The sequence below is a fragment of the Mustela erminea genome, chromosome 17 (genome assembly GCF_009829155.1).
Source record: "Mustela erminea isolate mMusErm1 chromosome 17, mMusErm1.Pri, whole genome shotgun sequence".
Lineage (NCBI taxonomy): Eukaryota > Metazoa > Chordata > Mammalia > Carnivora > Mustelidae > Mustela > Mustela erminea.
Genome location: NC_045630.1, coordinates 21,900,470 through 21,925,250, shown reverse-complemented (window position 1 = coordinate 21,925,250; position 24,781 = coordinate 21,900,470). Strand labels below are relative to the sequence as shown.

Here is a 24,781-nt window from a genome sequence, read left to right as displayed (position 1 = left end):
ACAATAATTTCTCAATCCACATGTATGACTGTCGAGAACTTACGGCAGACATTTTGTCTTTTGTATCAACTTTTCAGTCATTATCAGTCACTTAAAATCTATTTGGATAACTAGAAATAACAGATTTGTCTATTACATTCAGTATAAACTAATGAGGTTTAATCCAAAACAGAGAAACTTATCATTCAAATAATTACTATCTCAAGGATTTGGGGGACATGGTACCTTGCTGCTCTATTACTTTTCATATTCTCATCTTGATTTTAATGACTATACAAAAAATTGGGTTTGTTTATTTGGTTAGTTTATTCATTCAGCAAGCATTTTATTGAGGTAATGACAGAGTAGAAAAAACAAGGATTTTTGAGATTTGAGAGTCAGAGAAATCCAGATTTGAACTCTGGCCCAATCTACTCTATAGTAGCTCTGTGAGTTTTGGCAAGTCTGAATCTCCTGAAGCCTGAGAATCCATGTCTGAAAACTGAAGATACTAATTTTGTGAGAATTACAAATAGAATGTTTAAAGTACCTGGCACACAGTACATTCTTTAAAAATGGCTGCTATCATTTATGGAGTAGTTATAACGTGTGAAATAATTATAAGAAGACAATGATAAGTAAAAACTTGTTTCTGTCCTTAGAAAAACTTAGAGTTGTGGGGAAAAAGGAATGTAGAAATAAGTCCTATAAAATTGTTGTGGATGCTAGGAGAGAAGTCAGTCTAGGGCACAGTGATGAGATGACCCCAGTCTTTGCAAATCTACCAGTAAACTACAATAGTTGTATTGAAAGCAAAGCTCTTCTCTTGTGCACTGAGAATGTACAAGTCAATTTTAAACTATATATTCTGATTAGATCAAATAAACAGATTTAAGATGGTAACAGATGTCATCATCACAGTATCATGTGAACAAGGGTAATAACGATAATGAAATATTTTAGGGGTGGATTTGGGGTTTTTAAAGAGTATTTTTAAAACTAATGTTTAAGAATTAGTTTAATGTTAATGTAGTTAACTATTGTTTTGTTATAAATAATATTAAACTAATGTTTAAGAATTTTATCACTTCCTTTCTATTCTAGAACATCGCCATTATGTGTGAAACAAAAATTACAAGTAGAATCATTTAAAATTGTCTCATTTTATTTCTTAGTAATTAAAAACCATGGTTGGGAGGTGTTAGAGTTTTAAGGACGAAGTTTGAAAAATGTTATCCCATATCAGCTATTATTTTATTTATTTTTTTAAAGATTTTTTTTATTTATTTGACAGAGATCACAAGTAGGCAGAGAGAGAGAAAGGAGGAAGCAGGCTCCCTGCTGAGCAGAGAGCCCAATGTGGGGCTCGATTCCAGGACCCTGAGATCAGGACCCGAGCCAAAGGCAGAGGCTTTACCCCTCTGAGCCACCAGGCGCCCCTCAGCTATTATTTTAAATTACTACTAAAACCCAACACTAAGAGGAAAATAAAACCCTAACCTGGTAGAATTACATTTTAATTTTTTAAACAGTATGTATCATAAACATTAACTTTTAACTTTTGCTTTTATTTTTATTTTTTTAAAAGATTTTATTCATTTATTTGAAAGAGTGATCACAAGTAGGCAGAGAGGCAGGCAGAGAGGCGGGGAAGCAGGCTCCCTGCTGAGCAGAAAGCCCGAGGCAGTGCTCCATCCCAGGACCCTGAGATCATGACCTGAGCCAAAGGTAGAGGCTTAACCCACTGAGCACCCAGGTGCCCCTACTTTTGCTTTTAAGGAGTTTTTTAGTAACCCTTTAAATGAATGATATTCTGTCAAAATCTAATTTTTACTTAACAGAGATCTTATTAACTGAAAGAGTATTATAACTGTCTAAAATCAAGAAGGAACAACAACAAATATTTTTATAATATGTAAGTTGGAAAATACAATAACTACTGAACCAGAGTAATTCTTGGTGGAGTTTTCTATCTTCTTGTCCTTCACCAGTTTCCAAGCACACACAGATATGTTTATTATCACCTAAAGTCTTTAATAATCCTATTGTTATTTTAAATCCTTTAACTTAAAGCAGGCATGGAATTTTTAAACTACTAATAATATCATTGCAAACCAAATGTTAATCATAGTTTTAAAATGACCATTAACACTATATACACAAACATTAAAGATATATTCTTTATTTTATTTTACAGACTCACAGAGCATTTATCTTGTGTCTGGATCTAAGCACCTTCCAAATACTAATTCAATTAATTTTAGGATACTATGCTAATTTTTACAAAGATAATTATTTAAGAAAATCTGAAAACACCAGAGTGAGGTGATGACAGGGAATATTAACAGATCAAAAACTCCAATGGCTAATCATACTCAACTTGTGTTTTCTTCCACAGAATTTTCAGCAAATATGTCTCATATTTCAGTATGTGTCTTCTGATTTGTTTTTCTGTTGATCGGTTCCCTAGCAGTAAACAGCAGTAAATTTCACCCGTCTTTTTACTCTAACTCAAATGAAACCATAGGTAGAGATAGACTCTGTCTTTCACTAAATAGATAACCCAGCTGACTTAAGTCTTAGTGAGTGGCATACTAGAGTTTTGTTCTTCATGTAACTCATGAATTCATTCATGTAATTCATAGCCCAGGAGAATCAATGAACCAGGTTTTCCCTAAATAATGGGAATACCTTTTCAGTAAGGGGATTCTTTGAAATTGGCAAAAGTCTTTTTGAAAAATGGAAGCTTTTTCTACTAGATTGCTAGCTAGGGTGGCAAGAAGCAAGCCAAGAAGGAAGCTATCCTTTTTTTTCTCCAACATTTGAAATAAAATTATTTTTAGATATTCTTAATGTATTTGCTGTGTATTTATTATATTTATTGTGAATAGTAGCTACTTCAAATTAACTCTCTACTCTTGCAAAAAAAAAAAGTTGGCTTGTGTCGCTAGTTTTCTGGGGACTAAACAGCTACCAAAATTACTAAAAGTTTCCATTACTTTGTTCTGTAGTGTTTTTTTGAAGCAAACTAATAATGTTCAGGTTTCTGAGATATAAAATTTTTTTAAGTAATTACAATAATTATCTTTATAAAAAAATATAATGCTTGTTTATTTATTTTAAAGTAAACTCTATACTCAATGTGGGGCTTGAACTCATGACCCTGAGATCAAGTCACATACGTGGAGCACCTGGGTGGTAGAGCTGGTTAAGGGCCCGACTCTGGGTTTCAACTCAGGAGGTGATTTCAGGATCATGAAATCAAGTCCCATGTTGAGCTCCATGCTCAGTGCAGAGTCTGCTTAAGACTCTCTCTCCCTCTTCTCCTTCCCACCCCCACCAAAAAAAGAGAGTTGCATGCCCTGCTTACTGAACCAGCCAGGCACTCCTTATGTAGTTTTTTGAAGTTTTTTTTAAAGATTTTTTAAGATTTTATTTATTTGAGAGAGAAAGTGGATGAGAGACACAGAGAGAAAGAGAGAGAGAGCATGAGCTGAGGAGGGGGCAGAGGGAGAGGGAGAAGCAGACTCCCTGCTGAGCAGGGATACCGATGAAGGGCTGGATCCCAGAGCCCTGGGACCATGACCTGAGCCAAAGGCAGATGCTCAACCAACTGAGCCACCCAGGTACCCCTTATGTAGCTTCTTTTAACCAACATTTATTGATTTCTATTTTCCCTTATTTTCACTTTCATTTATTCTTTTTCATTAGTAAATCTATTCAACTTTAATATTCTTTATTACAGGGGCACCTGAGTGGCTCAGTGGGTTGGGCCTCTGCCTTCAGCTCAGGTCATGATCTTGGGGTCCTGGGATCAAGCCCCACATCGGGCTCTCTGCTCAGCGGGTAGCCTGCTTCCCCCTCTCTCTCTGCCTGCCTCTCTGCATACTTGTGATCTCTGTGTGTCAAATAAATAAATAAAATCTTTAAAAAATATATTTATTACATTTATAGTTACATAAATGTTGTATAATAAATAGGCATTTCCTTGACATACTTTTTAAATGGCTCAAAACATTTATTTTGTTTATATTCCCTCTTTTACATGAGCATGAGAAAGATACATGACTTAAAATCTATACCTACAGTCTCCACGAGCTCTTGACAGTCTTTTCTTAAAAGCTTCTTCTTGTTCAATTGGGTAAAATCAAATTGGCAAGGATTTTTGACAACCAATGATTCTGAGTAGGGACTATAATGATGGAAACAATAAACTTATGAAATCATAAAACTATACTGGGAACAGATGTCAAAACAAAAAAGGAATGAAGACAAAGAATTCTGGTTTACCATTCCATACCTTGAGAAAGCACTAAATGAACCAAGTCCAGGCATAAATCAATAAAAAACTAAGATGGGAATAAAAGCATAAGTTGGATCACATCATTGCTTAAAACTGACTTTGAAAGAAAGAGGCAAAGGGGAGAAGGTAGAGGAAGCTTTCTTCAGTAAAGAGATGGTACATCCACTGTTAGTATAACCTCCATGATGTGGAAATTTCAAGAAAATCATAACTATATGGACCACTTAGGGAATGTGTTGGTTGTATAATAATAGAGTTTTCCAAATAATGGAAATATAATTAAGTAAACAAGTTATACTTACATAAATGAAGAATAAATAGGTTCTAAATCATGGCATCAAGGAGTTTTCTATGAATAAAATTCCATGTGCTTTTGGTAGATATTGTAACATATTTTAGTCAAAATTCTATAGGTATAGTTACTAATTGTTACCATTTTCCTGGTGGGTAACATCACCAAAACTTGCTTTATGGTATGAAGAGATGTTCTGGTGTTAGTTTTTGAATAACATTGTTCCTTAGATTGTTATTCTTTAAAACCACTTCGGAAGTACGACTTCTTAAACCTTATTGACAAAAATGACTCTTACAATATGTTAACTTTCGTAAGAGTGTAATGACTTCAGATTTAGCTCTAAAATTAAATCTAGTTTCAAATCCTTACTCTACCATTTACTATGTGATCATGGACAGATAACTTAAACTCTCTGTGCTTCAGCTTCCTCAGTTGTAAAATGTTGTTAATAATTGTCCATGTCACATATAGCTACATGAGAATTAAATGATTTTTGACACATAAATTAATTGGAACAATGTCTGGCACAAAGTAAGTATTCATAGTAAATATATAATAATTATTAATTTAAAAATTGTGTTATATAAAATATTGGGATAGAATTGTATGCTATTTGGTAACAAAATTAAAAAACAAATAATAAATAATGTTCATTAAGTACACAGACAAACTGAAGGCTTTTTAAGTAAAAACAAACTACAAATTATGTAAAATCTTTAGGTCAAAATATCTTTAACCATACAAACATTAAATTAATGTCCTTTTACAAGGAGACAGAAACATACTAAATACTTTATTAGTGAGAACTCCTAGTTCAGCATGGACACTGGCAGCAAGAGAATAATAGGATATAAATATATTTATCCTAGCATTCATCTGTTGTTCACGCTATAGATTATATCAAATCTTTGTTCATGTTTAGATTTGTTCTAGGTTCTTTGTTTATTTATAGATTATCTCTTTGTTTATGCTATAGATTATATCAAATCCAAACCCTAAAATGGAAGAAGCCAAAAGCCAAAGTTTGGAAGAAGACTTTGAAGGACAGGCCACACATACAGGTAAAGCAAATCCAGAAGAAAAAAAATTACTAAGTTAAAATTAAATGTGGATATCTCTAATGTTCTTACTGCCATTATTCAGTATGAAATCTAAGTAATAACTTTGAATGCTTTGATGGAATCATTTAAAAATATTTGAGTGGGAAAACTAATGTGAAATCAAATACTCTTAGAGTAGTTTTATTTAGATGTCAAAGAATGAGAAAAACACTAAATATTGAGAATTTCTTACTACGTAATTATCATAAGGACTCTTCTACACTATAATTAAGCTCTTTCCTCTCTAATTTCCCCCACTGTGAACTTTCCTTACAATTGTAAGCAGTACTAGACCAAAAGGTACATAGTTTTTAATTTTGATTTTTGTATATGAAAAAATAAAGAGATGATAAAACATTCTTAAGTCAAATGGATTTCAGTATTCCTCTAGAAAACCTAAGACTTCAATTCATTTCACCCAGAGCCTGTTTTCCTAATCTGTTAAATTGTATGGGACTGTATAAATGCCACCATTAAGAGTTTAAAAATCAAATAGCATGACAGTTTAAAAGTTCAGTTTGTACCTCTTAAGCTTCTTCACTTATTTTGTATACCTTCAACTAGTATAATATTGTATATCAACTCTACTTCAGTTAAAAAATAAATAACACTTAAAAATAAATAAAAATAACAGGTTGGGGTTTTAACTCCATTGCATCTTATTAAACTAATATTTCCCTCTTTCTTTTAATAATACAAAATGGAGCCTTTAAATTTAGTCAGAAAGTTGAATGAGTTCACATGAGTATGAGACAAAATAAATGAGAATTCATTTTATTATTTTATTTTATTTTATCATTTATTTATGAGTGGGGGTAGAGGCAGAGGGAGGGGGGCTCCCAGCTGGATGGGAAGCCCCGCCTGGACTTGATCCCAGGATCTGAAGATCATGACCTGAGCTGAAGGCAGCTGCTGAACTGACTGAGCCCCCCAGGTATCCTAGGAATTCATTTTATAACAATAATATGAAGAGTACCTTTCTAAGTATGATGGAACCAAGAAACCATAGAGGAAGACCGATAAATTTAGCTATAAAAATGAGGGAGGGATATTTGTTATGCTCCACAAATAAGTGAAACCATATGATAATTGACTCTCTCTGCTTGACTGATTTCACTCAGCATAATCTCTTCCAGTCCCGTCCATGTTGCTACAAAAGGTGGGTATTCATCCTTTCTGATGGAGGCATAATACTCCATAGTGTATATGGACCACATCTTCCTTATCCATTCATCCATTGAAGGGCATCTTGGTTCTTTCCATAGTTTGGCAACCGTGGCCATTGCTGCTATAACCATTGGGGTACAGATGGCCCTTCTTTTCACGACATCTGTATCTTGGGGGTAAATACCCAGGAGTGCAATTGCAGAGTCAGAGGGAAGTTCTATTTTTAATTTCTTGAGGAATCTCCACACTGTTCTCCAAAGAGGCTGCACCAACTTACATTCCCACCAACAGTGTAAGAGGGTTCCCCTTTCTCCACATCCTCTCCAACACATGTTGTTTCCTGTTTTGTTAATTTTGGCCATTCTAACTGGTGTAAGGTGATATCTCAATGTGGTTTTAATTTGAATCTCCCTGAGGGCTAATGATGATGAACATTTTTTCATGTGTCTGAAAGCCATTTGTATGTCTTGATTGGAGAAGTGTCTGTTCATATCTTCTTCCTATTTTTTAATATGTTTGCCTGTTTCGTGTGTGTTGAGTTTGAGGAGTTCATTATAGATTCTGGATATCAACCTTTTGTCTGTACTGTCATTTGCAAATATCTTCTCCCATTCCGTGGGTTGCCTCTTTGTTTTTTTGACTGTTTCCTTTGCTGTGCAGAAGCTTTTGATTTTGATGAAGTCCCAAAAGTTTATGTTCGCTTTAGTTTCCTTTGCCTTTGGAGACATATCTTGAAAGAAGTTGCTGTGGCTGATATCGAAGAGATTACTGCCTATGTTCTCCTCTAGGATTCTGATGGATTCCTGTCTCACGTTGAGGTCTTTTATCCATTTTGAGTTTATCTTTGTGTATGGTGTAAGAGAATGGACGGGACTGGAAGAGATTATGCTGAGTGAAATAAGTCAAACAGAGAGAGTCAATTATCATATGGTTTCACTTATTTGTGGAGCATATCAAATATCATGGAGGACAAGGGGTGTTAGAGAGGAGAAAGGGGTTGGGGTAAATTGGAAGGGGAGGTGACCAATGAGAGACTATGGACTCTGAAAAACAATCTGAGGGGTTTGAAGTGGTGGGGGTGTGGGAGGTTGGGGTACCAGGTGCTGGGTATTATAGAGGGCACAGATTGCATGGAGCACTGGGTGTGGTGAAAAAATAATGAATACTGTTTTTCTGAAAATAAATAAATTGAAAAAATTAAAAAAAAAAAAAGAGGGAGGGTGGGGAGGAGTGAAGATGGTGGAGAAGTAGGAGGCTGAGACTACTTCAGCTAGCAGATCAGCTAGATAGCTTATCTAATATCGCCCTCGGCCCGCAAGGACGACAAGATGCCCTGGTTCGGATGCATCTTCTCTCTCCTCATTTCCACAAGTCTACACACTTATATACGCTTACATGACCAATCAGTGAGCAGGGTACAGGAGGGAGCAAATCAGGCTGTGCACCTAAACGAACAACTTCGCTAGCAACCAATGCTGTTTACTTCCTCTTTGGGTGTTCCGCTTAGTCTCACGAGGCAATCCTAATTTGGCAACTAGCCAGGCGCCATCTTTTAATGGCGGAGGCTGCCCTGGCGAGGGTCCTGCCTCCGACATCTCCCCCTTTTTCTTTTATGGCAGGGATCGTGCCTGTCTTAGGTTGTCAGTGGCGGGGAATATCCTTACCCGTCATCAGATGGCAGATATCAATGATCTGCGTCCTGTCTTAGGTTGGTATATTTCCCCCACCAATCTTACCCGTCGTTGACTACCGATCCAGCATGCTTAGCCACACTTGGGGGGATGTTCCAGCCTCGATGGCTAACAAGGCCTGCACCATGGCTTGCTGTTGCCTATGTTGCTGTCACCTCCAAATACTAGCAGAATCAAGCCCACTACGAGGATTATCACCAGACCAATTACGCTAGCCCATTGTTTCATAAAGGTTAACACATCTTGCAACATTTTGATTATCTCTGGGAGGGTTGCAAGCTCAACTCTGGTGTTATTTATCCTTGTTATGCCTAGTAGCAGGTGCTGAGTATAGTTTTGGAATTCTGCGGACTAATTCCCCTGCAAGTATTGGGAGAGCTGTCGGGAGACATTCTGTAAAGGATATGGCCATGCTTTAACCACTGCTCACAGCTCTCTGCCTTGAGTCTGCCACAGGAGGTGTAGCATCCCCAGAGTTATCATCAGCATCTTCAGCATCATGACTGGTGTTTGGAGGCAAGGCTGCACGCACCAGCCGCTCTGGGATCCAAATTGGAGCCTCCTTTTCCTGTGGAAAAACACATACAGACCCCCTACTCCATACTAACACTGGATCTGGTCCATTCCACTTTCCTGTGAGGATGTCCCTCCAAAGTACTAAAGGCTTAGGGGAAGCAGCAGCATCACTTGCATGTCTGTCTGCAGCTGATTTACCCGTTTTGTGCAACGTTAAAAAATTCAAAATAAAGAGAATAGTGTTGAGCTTATCTTTAGGGGACCTGAAGGTGTCCCCTATTCCCCCTTTTTGTTTATAAAGCACATTTTTTATTGTAAGATGCGCGCGCTCCACAACACTCTGTCCTTGTGGGTTATAGGGTATTCCATGTATCAAGTGAATGTCAAGTTGTTGTAGGAAGGCTTTAAAGGGTTGTGGACTATAGGCTGGACCATTATCTGTCTTTAATTGGCGTGGCTTTCCCCATGCCGTGAAAGCCTGTAGGCAATGGCGATAACATCTCTGGATTTCTCCCCCGTATGCACTGAGGCGAAAATTATTCCAGAGCAGGTATCTACAGAGACATGAACATATCTTAACTTTCCAAATTCTGAAACATATGTGACATCCATATGCTATATATGATTAGGTAACAAACCCTTAGGATTAACCCCCAAGGACGGTGCAGGTAGTAAGATCAAGCAATTTCTGCAGGAGACTACTATGTCCTGTGCTTGTGCTTTTGTTATGTTAAATTTGAGGCGAAGAGTTAAAGCATCCTGTTTCTTCAAATCCTCCCCTAAATGGTCCCACTGAGGTATGTTTAGCAAGCCTTCATCTAGGAACCGTGGAGCTGCCTCTACCACTGTATTCAAAAAGGCCCGAGCCGTTTTTGCTTTTACGTGGACATTAAAGACTCGCGGCTAAATCCTGGCTCTAAGGCCGCCCCGCTTCTTATTGCGGACTTGTACAAGTTAATCCTGGCTCTAAGGCCGCCCCGCTTCTTATTGCGGACTTGTACAAGATTCCCACCACTTTGATTGTGGTCCCTTCCCCGCTTACCTGCGGTTTCGATAAGAAAATCCCGGCTCTATGGCCGCCCCGCTTCTTGTTGCGGTCTTGTACAAGTTTCCCACCACCTTTGTCGTGGTTTTACCCCGCATACCTGCGGACTTCTCCCTTGCAAGGTTTTTCTATTTTTACTCCCTGCTTTACCACAGAATTCCCACTTTTGAACGTGGCTAATGTCCCCGCTTACCTGCGGACCTTTACTCCCCGCTTTCCTGCGGATTACCTTGCAAGATTCCTTTATTTAGTTCCCGGGTGCCGGCACCATTTATCGCCCTCGGCGCACAAGGACGACAAGACGACCCAGTTCAGATGCATCTTCTCTCTCCTCATTTCCGCAAGTCTACACACTTATATACGCTTACATGACCAATCAGTGAGCAGGGTACAGGAGGGAGCGAATCAGGCTGTGCACCTAAACAAACAACTTCGCTAGCAACCAATGCTGTTTACTTCCTCTTTGGGTGTTCCGCTTAGTCTCACGAGGCAATCCTAATTTGGCAACTAGCCAGGTGCCATCTTTTAATGGCGGAGGCCGCCCTGGCCAGGGGCCTGCCTCCGACAATCTAAAGATTGCAAACACCTGCAAATCCATCAGCATATTGAAGAGAAGAAGAACAGCAATTCTAGAAACAGAAAAACAACCACTTTCTGAAAGGTGGGACTGGCTGAGAAGTGAATCCAAAGCAACGGGAAGATAGACCCTGGGGGGAGGGGCCGGCTCCCGGCAAGCAGCGGAGCAATGGAGCACAAAATCAGGACTTTTGAAAGTCTGTTCCACTAGGGACATCGCTCCAGAGGCTAAACTGGGGCGAAGCCCACGCGGGGTCAGCGTGGCCTCAGGTCCCGCAGGGTCACAGAAGGATCGGGGGTGTCTGAGTGTCGCAGAGCTTGCGGGCATTGGAACGGGAAAGCCTGCTACAGAGACAGAGCCGACAGTAAGCTCACAGCTCGGTGTTACCTTGAACCGGTCGCAGGCTTGGTGAGCTCAGCGTGCGGCCGGAGGTCAGGCAGATGGGAGTTACTGGGTGCTGTTCTCTGAGGGCGCACTGAGGAGTGGGGCCCTGGGCTCTCGGCTCCTCTAGGCCAGAGACCAGGAGGCTGCCATTTGTATTCCTGTCCTCTGGAACTCTACGGAAAGCGCTCAGAGAACAAAAGCTCCTGAAAGCAAAGCCGAGCGGATTACTCAGCCCGGCCCCTGGTAAGGGTGGTGCAATTGCGCCTGGGGCAAAGACAATTGAGAATCACTACACCAGGCCCCTCCCCCAGAAGATCAACAAGAAATCCAGCCAAGACCAAGTTCACCTACCAAGGAGTGCGGTTTCAATACCAAGGAGAGCAGCAGAATTCCAGAGGAAGATAAAGCAAAGCACAGAACTCATGGCTTTCTCCCTGTGATTTTTTATTCTTGCAGTTAATTTAATTTTTTTTCTTTTTCATTTTTTTTCGCTTCCTCTGCTAAAATTTTTTTAACTTTTACCCTTTTCTTTTTTAACGTTTTTTAACTAGTTTATCTAATATATATATTTTTTCTTTTTTATACTTTTCTTTATTTGTTTTTCTTTTTTTAATTCTTTTCGTTTCTTTCTTTTTTTTTCTTTTTCTTTCTTTCTTTCTGAACCTCTTTTTATCCCCTTTCTCCCCCCTCACGATTTGGGATCTCTTCTGATTTGGTTAAAGCATATTTTCCTGGGGTTGTTGCCACCCTCTTAGTATTTTACTTGCTCCTTCATATACTCTTATCTGGACAAAATGACAAGGCGGAAAAATTCACCAAAAAAAAAGAACAAGAGGCAGTACCGAAGGCTAGGGACCTAATCAATACAGACATTGGTAATATGTCAGGTCTAGAGTTCAGAATGACAATTCTCAAGGTTCTAGCCGGGCTTGAAAAAGGCATGGAAGATATTAGAGAAACCTTCTCGGGAGATATAAAAGCCCTTTCTGGAGAAATAAAAGAACTAAAATCTAACCAAGTTGAAATCAAAAAAGCTATTAATGAGGTGCAATCAAAAATGGAGGCTCTCACTGCTAGGATAAATGAGGCAGAAGAAAGAATTAGCGATATAGAATTGTCAATTAACCAAATGACAGAGAATAAAGAAGCTGAGCAAAAGAGGGACAAACAGCTACTGGACCATGAGGGGAGAATTCGAGAGATAAGTGACACCATAAGATGAAACAACATTAGAATAATTGGGATCCAGAAGAAGAAGAGAGAGGGGAGCAGAAGGTATACTGGAGAGAATTACTGGGGAGAATTTCCCCAATATGGCAAAGGGAACGAGCATCAAAATTCAGGAGGTTCAGAGAACGCCCCTCAAAATCAATAAGAAAAGGCCCACACCCCATCACCTAATAGTAAAATTTACAAGTCTTAGTGACAAAGAGAAAATCCTGAAAGCAGCCCGGGAAAAGAAGTCTGTAACATACAATGGTAAAAATATTAGATTGGCAGCTGACTTATCCACAGAGACCTGGCAGGCCAGAAAGAGCTGGCATGATATTTTCAGAGCATTAAACGAGAAAAACATGCAGCCAAGAATACTCTATCTAGCTAGGCTATCATTGAAAATAGAAGGAGAGATTAAAAGCTTCCAGGACAAACAAAAACTGAAAGAATTTGCAAACACCAAACCAGCTATACAGGAAATATTGAAAATGGTCCTCTAAGCAAAGAGAAAGCCTACAAGTGGTAGATCAGAAAGGAACAGAGACAATATACAGTAACAGTCACCTTACAGGCAATACAGTGGCACTAAATTCATATCTCTCAATAGTTACCCTGAATGTTAATGGGCTAAATGCCCCAATCAAAAGACTCAGGGTATCAGAATGGATAAAAAAAAAACAAAACCCATCTATATGTTGCCTCCAAGAAACTCATTTTAAGTCCTAAGACACCTCCAGATTTAAAGTGAGGGGGTGGGAAAGATTTTACCATGCTAATGTACATCAGAAGAAAGCAGGAGTGGCAATCCTTATATCAGATCAATTAGATTTTAAGCCAAAGACTATAATAAGAGATGAGGAAGGACACTCTATCATACTCAAAGGGTCTGTCCAACAAGAAGATCTAACAATTTTAAATATCTATGCCCCCAACGTGGGAGCAGCCAACTATAAAAACCAATTAATAACAAAATCAAAGAAACACATCAACAATAATACAATAACAGTGGGGGACCTTAACACTCCCCTCACTGAAATGGACAGATCATCCAAGCAAAAGATCAGCAAGGAAATAAAGGCCTTAAATGACACACTGGACCAGATGGACATCACAGATATATTCAGAACATTTCATCCCAAAGCAACAGAATACACATTCTTCTCTAGTGCACATGGAACATTCTCCAGAATAGATCACATCCTCGGTCCTAAATCAGGACTCAACTGGTATCAAAAGATTGGGATCATTCCCTGATTTTTTTCAGACCACAATGCTCTGAAGCTAGAACTCAACCACAAGAGGAAGTTTGGAAAGAACCCAAATACATGGAGACTAAACAACATCCTTCTAAAGAATGAATGGGTCAACCGGGAAATTAAAGAAGAATTGAAAAAAATCATGGAAAAAAATGATAATGAAAATACAATGGTTCAAAATCTGTGGGACACAACAAAGACAGTCCTGAGAGGAAAATATATAGCGGTACAAGCCTTTCTCAAGAAACAAGAAAGGTCTCAGGTACAATACCTAACGCTACACCTAAAGGAGCTGGAGAAAGAACAAGAAAGAAACCCTAAGCCCAGCAGGAGAAGAGAAATCATCAAGATCAGAGCAGAAATCAATGAAATAGAAACCAAAAAAACAATAGAACAAATCAACAAAACTAGGAGCTGGTTCTTTGAAAGAATTAATAAAATTGATAAACCCCTGGCCAGACTTCTCAAAAAGAAAAGAGAAAGGACCCAAATAAATAAAATCATGAATGAAAGAGGAGAGATCACAACTAACACCAGAGAAATACAAACTATTATAAGAACATACTATGAGCAACTCTACGCCAACAAATTTGACAATCGGGAAGAAATGGATGCATTCCTAGAAACATATAAACTACCACAACTGAACCAGGAAGAAATAGAAAGCCTGAACAGACCCATAACCAGTAAGGAGATTGAAACAGTCATTAAAAATCTCCAAACAAACAAAAGCCCAGGACCAGACGGCTTCCCGGGGGAATTCTACCAAACATTTAAAGAAGAACTAATTCCTATTCTCCTGAAACTGTTCCAAAAAACAGAAATGGAAGGAAAACTTCCAAACTCATTTTATGAGACCAGCATCACCTTGATTCCAAAACCAGACAAGGATCCCATCAAAAAAGAGAGCTATAGACCAATATCTATGATGAACACAGATGCGAAAATTCTCACCAAAATACTAGCCAATAGGATTCAACAGTACATTAAAAGGATTATTCACCACGACCAAGTGGGATTTATTCCAGGGCTGCAAGGTTGGTTCAACATCCGCAAATCAGTCAATCTGATACAACACATCAATAAAAGAAAGAACAAGAACCATATGATACTCTCAATAGATGCTGAAAAAGCATTTGACAAAGTACAGCATCCCTTCCTGATAAAACTCTTCAAAGTGTAGGGATAGAGGGCACATACCTCAATATCATCAAAGCCATCTATGAAAAACCCACCACAAATATCATTCTCAATGGAGAAAAACTAAAAGCTTTTCCGCTAAGGTCAGGAACACGGCAGGGATGTCCATTATCACCACTGCTATTCAACATAGTACTAGAAGTCCTAGACTCAGCAATCAGACAACAAAAGGAAATTAAAGGCATCCAAATCAGCAAAGAAGAAGTCAAACTATCACTCTTTGCAGATGATATGATACTATATGTGGAAAACCCAAAAGACTCCACTCCAAAACTGCTAGAACTTGTACAGGAATTCAGTAAAGTGTCAGGATATAAAATCAATGCACAGAAATCAGTTGCATTTCTCTACACCAACAACAAGACAGAAGAAAGAGAAATTAAGGAGTCAATCCCATTTACAATTGCACCCCAAACCATAAGATACCTAGGAATAAACCTAACCAAAGAGACACAGAATCTATACTCAGAAAACTATAAAGTACTCATGAAAGAAATTGAGGAAGACACAAAGAAATGGAAAAATGTTCCATGCTCCTGGATTGGAAGAATAAATATTGTAAAAATGTCCATGCTACCTAAAGCAATCTACACATTTAATGCAATTCCTATCAAAGTACCATCCATCTTTTTCAAAGAAATGGAACAAATAATTCTAAAATTTATATGGAACCAGAAAAGACCTCGAATAGCCAAAGGGATATTGAAAAAGAAAGCCAAAGTTGGTGGCATCACAATTCCGGACTTCAAGCTCTATTACAGAGCTGTCATCATCAAGACAGCACGGTACTGGCACAAAAACAGACACATAGATCAATGGAACAGAATAGAGAGCCCAGAAATAGACCCTCAACTCTATGGTCAACTAATCTTCGACAAAGCAGGAAAGAATGTCCAATGGAAAAAAGACAGCCTCTTCAATAAATGGTGTTGGGAAAATTGGACAGCCACACACAGAAAAATGAAATTGGACCATTTCCTTACACCACACACAAAAATAGACTCAAAATGGATGAAGGACCTCAATGTGAGAAAGGAATCCATCAAAATCCTTGAGGAGAACACAGGCAGCAACCTCTTCGACCTCAGCCGCAGCATCATCTTCCTAGGAACATCGCCAAAGGCAAGGGAAGCAAGGGCAAAAATGAACTATTGGGATTTCATCAAGATCAAAAGCTTTTGCACAGCAAAGGAAACAGTTAACAAAACCAAAAGACAACTGACAGAATGGGAGAAGATATTTGCAAATGACATATCAGATAAAGGACTAGTGTCCAAAATCTATAAAGAACTTAGCAAACTCATCACCCAAAGAACAAATAATCCAATCAAGAAATGGGCAGAGGACATGAACAGACATTTCTGCAAAGAAGACATCCAGATGGCCAACAGACACATGAAAAAGTGCTCCATATCACTCGGCATCAGGGAAATACAAATCAAAACCACAATGAGATATCACCTCACACCAGTCAGAATGGCTAAAATCAACAAGACAGGAAATGACAGATGCTGGCGAGGATGCGGAGAAAGGGGAACCCTCCTACACTGCTGGTGGGAATGCAAGCTGGTGCAACCACTCTGGAAAACAGCATGGAGGTTCCTCAAAGTGTTGAAAATAGAACTGCCCTATGACCCAGCAATTGCACTACTGGGTATTTACCCTAAAGACACAAATGTAGTGATTCGAAGGGGCACGTGCACCCGAATGTTTATAGCAGCAATGTCCACAATAGCCAAACTATGGAAAGAACTTAGATGTCCATCAACAGATGAATGGATCAATAAGATGTGGTATATATACACAATGGAATACTATGCAGCCATCTAAAGAAATGAAATCTTGCCTTTTGCGACAACGTGGATGGAACTAGAGCATATCATGCTTAGCAAAATAAGTCAAGCAGAGAAAGACAACTATCATATGATCTCCCTGATATGAGGAAGTGGTAATGCAACATGGGGGCTTAAGTGGGTAGGAGAAGAATAAATGAAAAAGATGGGATTGGGAGGGAGACAAACCATAAGTGACTCTTAATCTCACAAAACAAACTGAGGGTTGCTGGGGGGAGGGGGGTTGGGAGAAGGGGGGTGGTATTATGGACATTGGGGAGGGTATGTGCCTTGGTGAGTGCTGTTCAGTGTATAAACCTGGCGATTCACAGACCTGTACCCCTGGGGATAAAAATATATGTTTATAAAAAATTAAAAATTAAAAAAAATGAGGGAGGGAGGGAAGGAAGGAAATAAATGTCTGCTATTTAATAGGTCATCATAGCAAATTTCAAAAAACATTTGACAAAATGGAGGAAACTACCTGCAATTCAATTGACAAAGGGTTAATTTCCTAATAAATACTGAAAGCACCTACAAATCAATAAGAAAAATAACAACAATCAAGTGGAGAAAAAAGCAAAAGACAGACAATTGAAAAAATAGCCCATATGAAGTTAGTACTATTGTGAGATATGGTTTTTTTCCACACTGTTTGTAAAAGTAAAAAGTTTATAAGACACTTTGAAAAGAGGCATACCCATACATTACTGGTAGGGGTGTAAACTAGTACAACCTCCTTAAGAGTAGTTTAGCAATATCAAAATTAGAAATATACATGCTTTTTGACCAAGCAATTTTACTACAACAACCTATAGATAGACCTACATGGATTGAAAAAAAATGGATGTGCAAGGTTCTTCACTCAGGATTATATATTACAGAAAAAATGGGGAGGAAACAATATACATCAACAAAAAACTTTTTAAAGCTAATGAATATCTAACAATGGAATACTATGTCTCCATTTTTTAAAAAAGAATCTCTTTATGTATGCATATGAAAAAATGAGCTATATTATGAATAAAGGAAAGCAAGGCAAGAAAAAGCATCTGTAATATACTACTACTTGTAAAAAAAGAGAGGAGAAAGCAGATTTTCTACATTTATAAACACATGCTATACACATGCATATTTTGCATATACAGAAAATATATCTGAAAGATGAATACAAGTGAACAACCAATAATGATTGAGTATAATTTTAATATAAGTAACTTTATATTAAAAATATATATTATCTTTGGGGTAAATACCCAGTAGTGCAATTGCAGGGTCATAGGGAAAGTCTATTTTTAATTTCTTAAGGAATCTCCACACTGTTCTCCAAATTGGCTGCACCAACTTGCATTCCCACCAACGGTATAGGAGGTTCCCCTTTCTCCACATCCTCTCCATCACATGTTGTTTCCTGTCTTGGAAATTTTGGTCATTCTATCTGGTGTAAGGTGGTATCTCAATGTGGTTTTAACTCGAATCTCCCTGATGGCTAGTGATGATGAACATTTTTTCATGTGCCTGATAGCCATTTGTATGTCTTCATTGGAGAAGTGTCTGTTCATGTCTTCTGCCCATTTTTTGACATGATTATCTGTTTTGAGTGTGTTGAGTTTGAGAAGTTCTTAATAGATCCTGGATATCAGCCTTTTGTCTGTACTGTCATTTGTAAATATCTTCTCCCATTCCGTGGGTTGCCTCTTTGTTTTGTTGACTGTTTCCTTTGCTGTGCAGAAGCTTTTGATCTTGATGAAGTCCCACTTTTGTTTCCTTTACCTTTGGAGACATATCTTGAAAGACGTTGCTGTGGCTGATATCGAAGAGGTTACTGCCTATGTTCTCCTCTAGGATTCTGATGGATTCCTGTCTCACATTGAGGTCTTTTATCCATTTTGAGTTTATCTTTGTGTACGGTGTAAGAGAATGGTCAAGTTTCATTCTTCTACGTATAACTGTCCAATTTTCCCAGCACCATCTATTGAAGAGACTGTCTTTTCTCCACTGTATATTTTTTTCCTGCTTTGTTGAAGATTATTTGACCATAGAGTTGAGGATCCATATCTGGGCTTTCTACTCTGTTCCGCTGGTCTATGTGTCTGTTTTTAATGCCAGTACCAAGCTGTCTTGGTGATCACAGCTTTGTAGTAAAGCTTGAAATCTGGTAACATGATGCCGCCAGTTTTGTTTTTCTTTTTCAACATTTCCTTAGCAATTCGGGGTCTCTTCTGATTCCATACATATTTTAGGATTATTTGCTCCAGCTCTTTGGAAAATACCAGTGGGATTTTGATCAGAATGACATTAAAAATATAGATTGCTCTAGGCAGTATAGACATTTTAACAATGTTTATTCTTCCTATTCAAAGCATACATACAGATGTAGTGAAAAGAAGGGCCATCTGTACCCCAATGGTTATAGCAGCAATGGCCACAGTCACCAAACTGTGGAAAGAACCAAAATGCCCTTCAACGGACAAATGGATAAGAAAGATGTGGTCCATATACACTACGGAGTATTATGCCTTCATCAGAAAAAATGAATACCCAACTTTTGTATCAACATGGATAGGACTGGAAGAGATTATGCTGAGTGAAATAAGTCAAGCAGAGAGAATCAATAATCATATGGTTTTGCTTATTTGTGGAGCATAACAAATAACATGGAGGACATGGGGAGATGGAGAGGAGAAGGGATTTGAGGGAAATTGGAGGGGAAGATAAACCATTAGAGACTCTGAAAAACAATCTGAGGGTTTTGAAGGGGCGGGGTTTTGGAGGGTGGGGGAGCCTGGAGGGCATGTATTGCATGAAGCACTGGGTGTGGTGCATAAACAATGAATTCTGTTACACTGAAAAGAAATTAAGTTTAAAAAAAAGAAAATATATATATAATATAAATAAAGTAATTATTAAGAAATATGTGGAAGAAAGAGAATACATCCACACATATAATACTAAAGGTATAGATATGGCTAATCTTTAGTGAAGGATATTTAAAACTCCATATTTCCAAGAATTTTGACCTTCCAAGCAATTTTATTATTTATCAAGACAACTGAACATCTGAATTCTAGTTGGATCATCCTTGAATTAATTAGTTTTTCCTAAATCTGCAAATCCCTTCCTCTCCTTTGTAAAAGGTTCTTAGAATCTTAAAAGGAATTGGGTGATTATGTAATAATTTTCTCATAGCCTTTTTAGTTCTGTTAATTGAAGTCAGGTCTTCACTCACTGGTTGTTTCATATGTGCTATTGTTGTCTTCTGGATCTTGATATCACTTCAATTTGTTTCTCTGATAATCCTAGTGTCCCTACTGAGAGTGTGGTGCCAATTCTAGATTATTGCTGAAGCTTCCTTCTTATTTAATAAAAGTGTTATTTTTCCAAAATTCTAATTCCCCTACCTATTCTAAATTTTTAATATCTTTACCCCCAAATTTTGCCAATAGCTGAAAGTACATAATTTGTATTTTCATTAATGTAGATGTTTCAGAGAAATTCTTAGCCAAAACCTATCTAACAAGATTAACATGGGAAAACATTTTTATGAGCAGGGAAGTCAGGCATTTCTAGCCCAAGCAAGGTTTTTTAAATGATACAGAGGATGACAAGTCTATTCCAATGGTGATACTTATACAAAATTCAATTGTATAAATAGTTGTTTTGAAAATGAAGAGGGAAACAGTTTGTTTTTTCTTTTATTCCAGGACCCAAAGGAGTAATAAATGACTGGAGAAAGTTTAAATTAGAGAGTGAAGACAGAGATTCAATTCCACCTAGCAAGAAGGAGATTCTCAGACAAATGTCTTCTCCTCACGATAGAAATAACAAAGACTTAAAAGAAAGATTCAGCAGAAAGGTAAGGAAAAATCAGTAGTTATAACTTACAGTGTGTATTCAGTCTAAATGACTGTAAAGAATCACTTTAGAGATATAAAATAGATATATTTCAAAAATATTTATTATGATATTGTTTATGTTGGCCACTCCCCCTTAAAAAACCCCAGGAAATGAAGTAAATGCCTGTGAAGGTATTCCATGTTAAAAAATATATATATAGGAGCTCTTAAAAGAATGAGTTACAAATACACGAGCTGACTTACAGGCAGTTCTATAATATGAGAAAGCAAGATACAGAGTATTTTAAGTTATATGATTATCTCATTCTCTAGAGCAAAGGGGAAAAACACATCACTGTATATATTTTTACACTTATAGAATTACATGATTTTTACACTTATAGAATTACATGAGCAGTATATAGAAAAGTATGGGGGAAATAAAAGTATGGAAAGACATTCACCAATCTGACAATATTGGTTATTTAGAAGGGTGGAATTTGTTGAGAGATCTCAACTTCCTTTTCCAAATAGGAGAAAGAAGGTAAGCAGAATAAGCCACATTTTTTTTTAAGGTATCAAGATATTTTTAAAGCAGAATTTTTTTAAAAATCTCATTTATTGTTACATAATGTGTATGTCCATGTGCTATGTCAAAATATGTTAATGGAGATTATCTCAGAGTATTAGAGTGGTGAATTTCACTATTTATTACTTCCTGCTTTTAGCTTTTAGTGGTTTTGAATCCTTATAATTAGCATGTATTATTTATATAACAATAATAACAACAATCATATTTTTTTAAATGATTTTATTTATTTATTTGACAGGGAGAGAGATCACAAGTAGACAGAGAGGCAGGCAGAAAGAGAGGAGTAACAGACTTCCCGCTAAGCAGAAAGACTGAAGCAGGGCTCAATCCTAGGACCCTGAGACCATGACCTGAGCTGAAGGCAGAGGCTTAACCCAATGAGTCACCCAGGCACCCCAACATCAATTGTATTAATTTAAAACCCATTAAGTGACTTCCATTGGGGAATAAATCACGTTAGTGGGTTATATATCTCCAAACCAATGTATATGGGTTGTATATTGATTCTCAACAGACAGACTACATCGGAAACATACTTGGTTCTAGGCTTCTGGCCATTGTAAAAATCTTCAAGTCTAAGAATTTGTTTCCAGGGAGCCTGGGTGGCTCCGTGGATTAAGCCTCTGCCTTCGGCTCAGGTTGTGATCTCAGGGTCGTAGGATGGAGTCCCACATTGGGCTCTCTGCTTGGCAGGGAGCCTGCTTCCTCCTCTCTCTCTGCCTGCCTCTCTGCCTACTTGTGATCTCTCTCTGTCAAATAAATAAATAAAATCTTAAAAAAACAAACAAAAAAATAAAGAGTTTAAAAAAAAAAAAGAATTTGTTTCCAGATTTGGGTTCCTTCACAGACACACTACATGATACAGTTGAGTCAATTAACTTTTCCCATCTGAAGAATTGCAACAACACATCCTCTCTTTGTTTTGAAAAGATGTGAAGAGAAAATAAATATGAAAGTATTCGAAACATGTTAAAATGCCCTACAAGTGAGAGACATTATGATTATTGAAAATGTTGCAAGGTTAAGCTTGAGAAATATATCTGAATGCCTAAACACCTGAATATGTGATTGGAACAAGATCTCACAAATGCCTACGTAAATCAGTATTACAATACTGATACAATATTTTTATGGTTCAGTCTGTTAAATTAACAGTACTATGGTGCAACTTAAAAGTTATATAAAGCATCTAATTTTTTTAGAGATAAAAAAAATAAAATTGAGAATTATCTTAAAGCAAAAAAGTAATATGACAGGGAAAAGAATGAAGACATTAGAGAAGCAAATATAAGAGGCAGAAATGAGAAGGAATTAATGAAAGAACAAGATATTTCTACTTAACCTGAATCATAGTATCATCTATAAAATGAGAGTAATAATACCTACCTCACAGTTTCATTGTGAGATTTGAGTAAAATAACCTATGTAAAGTGCCTAAAGACATATTAGATTTTCCATAAATACTAGCTTCTTGTCTTCTCAATTCTCCTCCACTTTAAAAATTATCAGCAGCTGCTATTTGAGATGCTACTTGATGGCAAAGCAGCAGCAAAAAATCCCCTTGGGAGCCATCCAACTTCTGTGGTTCTGGCGGCACCACATCTCTCAATAACACAATCTCCCACATACGTATATATGTATATATGTATTTTGGTGGAGGAGGAGACTGTTTAACATTCTGTAGAATAAGTTAATAATGGTGTAGCTATTTAAAAAGGCTCTGCAGGTATTTTATACCCCAGCTGCAGTGGAAAGTAACTGTGTTGGAAGACAGAAGTTAAGTCTTTTCTCACTTTAGCCTAAACCAGTAGATAAGAATTACCTTCAGGTAATTTAAAGCTCATTTAAAGATGGCTCACTCAACCTCATGCATACAAGATTTAATTCAGTAGATCTGGGGTGGTGCTCCAAAATTTGCTTTTACCAGAATTTCTCAGGTGCTGCTGACACAGCATCAACCTCTTGAATGATCTGATGAACTCCAAATAATAATAAAATCTTTCTTGCTTGAACTCCATCCCATATATTCCAAATGGTCAGTAAGTGATAAGACATTTTTTTAAGGATATAATCTTTTAGAGAACTTTTGTGGAGGAGACATTAATATCTAAAGGCATTTGTTAGGGGTACATTTAAATTGTGTGTGTATGCCTTTTTATTTTTTATGAAAGCCACTCCAGAGTAGACCCTGGTGGAATTTTTTCACCCTAAGTAATGGGTAGCTAAGTGGCACATTTTTCTCACAGACACTGTAACCATCTCATGGCTCAACCACATTCAGCAATATTTAGCCATGCATTTAATCAAGCAATAATTACTGTGTTCCTATTATGTGCCAGATGCTACAGCAGATAATGAGGAGAGATGAATGATACAAAATTCCTGCCCGATGGACATATCAGTTATAAAAACTATTATGAAATAAATAAGTACATGATACAATGTCAGGTAGTATTTGTTGCTATGAAGAAAAATAAACCAATATTAGGAATAGAAAGCATGGTGTGGGAACTCTTTGAGGTAGTATAATCAAAGAAGGTAACATTTGAACAAAGACTTGAAAGTAGTAAAGGAGGAAAAGGCTTTCACACCAGGAGTGAAATAGGGTAGTGGGGAGAAAACAGTAAATGCAAACTCTTTGAGTTGAGAATGGGTTTGGTATGTCTAAAAATTATAAATTTCTGGGGGCACCTAGGTGGCTCAGGTTAAGCATCTGCCTTGGCTCAGGTCATGATTCCAGGGTCCTGGGATGGAGCTCTGCAGAAGGCTCCTGCTCAGCAGGAAGCCTGTTTCACCTTCTCCCTCTGCTCCTCCCCACTACTCGTGCACACGCATGCTCTCTCTCAAATAAATAAATAACATCTTTTAAAAAAGTAAAAAAAAGAATATAAATTTCTCAACAAATTATATCAATCATTTCTTTTGTCTATTTCTAGATGAGCATTCAAGAATATGAATTAATTCACCGAGACAAAGAAGATGAAAATTGTCTGCGTAAATACCGTAGACAGTGTATGCAGGATATGCACCAGAAGCTGAGTTTTGGGCCTAGATATGGGTTTGTGTATGAGCTGGAAACTGGGGAGCAGTTCCTGGAAACCATTGGAAAGGAGCAGAAAATCACCACAATTGTTGTTCATATTTATGAAGATGGTGTTAAGGGTTGTGATGCTCTAAACAGTAGCTTTACATGCCTCGCAGCTGAATACCCTATGGTCAAGTTTTGTAAAATAAAAGCTTCTAATACAGGTGCTGGGGATCGCTTTTCCTCAGAGGTACTCCCCACACTGCTTGTCTACAAAGGTGGGGAACTCATAAGCAATTTTATCAGTGTTACAGAACAATTTGCTGAAGAATTTCTTTCTGGGGATGTGGAGTCTTTCCTAAATGAATATGGATTACTACCTGAAAGAGAGATACATGCCCTAGATCAGACCAACATGGAAGAAGATACTGAATAAAGAGTCACTATGTCAACATCTCATACTTCTCCAAGTTAAATATTGATTTTCATAGTATCCGTATTCCTTTAGAGAACACAAAGTATGCCTGTGGCTATTTTAATTTGTAAGGAAAAAAAAGACTAACACTAAAATTATTTGATTGGCATTTCTTATTTACTTAAATGCATAGAAGTCTTTACTACAAAATATTGTAGTCTTCAGCAACATGTTAGTCAAAGAGGATATGGATAATATTGTGTTGGTTTTCAAAAATCCCTTTCAAGTTATGTGTTGGCTTTTTTACTCCTTTTTTTTCCTCAGTAGTATTATTTGGACTTTTAAAATCATAT

The 24,781-nt window shown here is 37.5% G+C and overlaps 1 protein-coding gene across 1 annotated transcript; it reads left to right on the top strand.

Moving 5' to 3' along the window:
• The first annotated feature begins 5,577 nt into the window (after positions 1–5,577).
• On the top strand, positions 5,578–24,449 carry PDC (phosducin). The gene is made up of 3 exons (XM_032318976.1): positions 5,578–5,638; positions 20,265–20,416; positions 23,925–24,449. Exons 1-3 carry the CDS (start codon positions 5,578–5,580, stop codon positions 24,447–24,449), a joined length of 738 nt encoding a protein of 245 aa, XP_032174867.1.
• Positions 24,450–24,781: the final 332 nt, after the last annotated feature.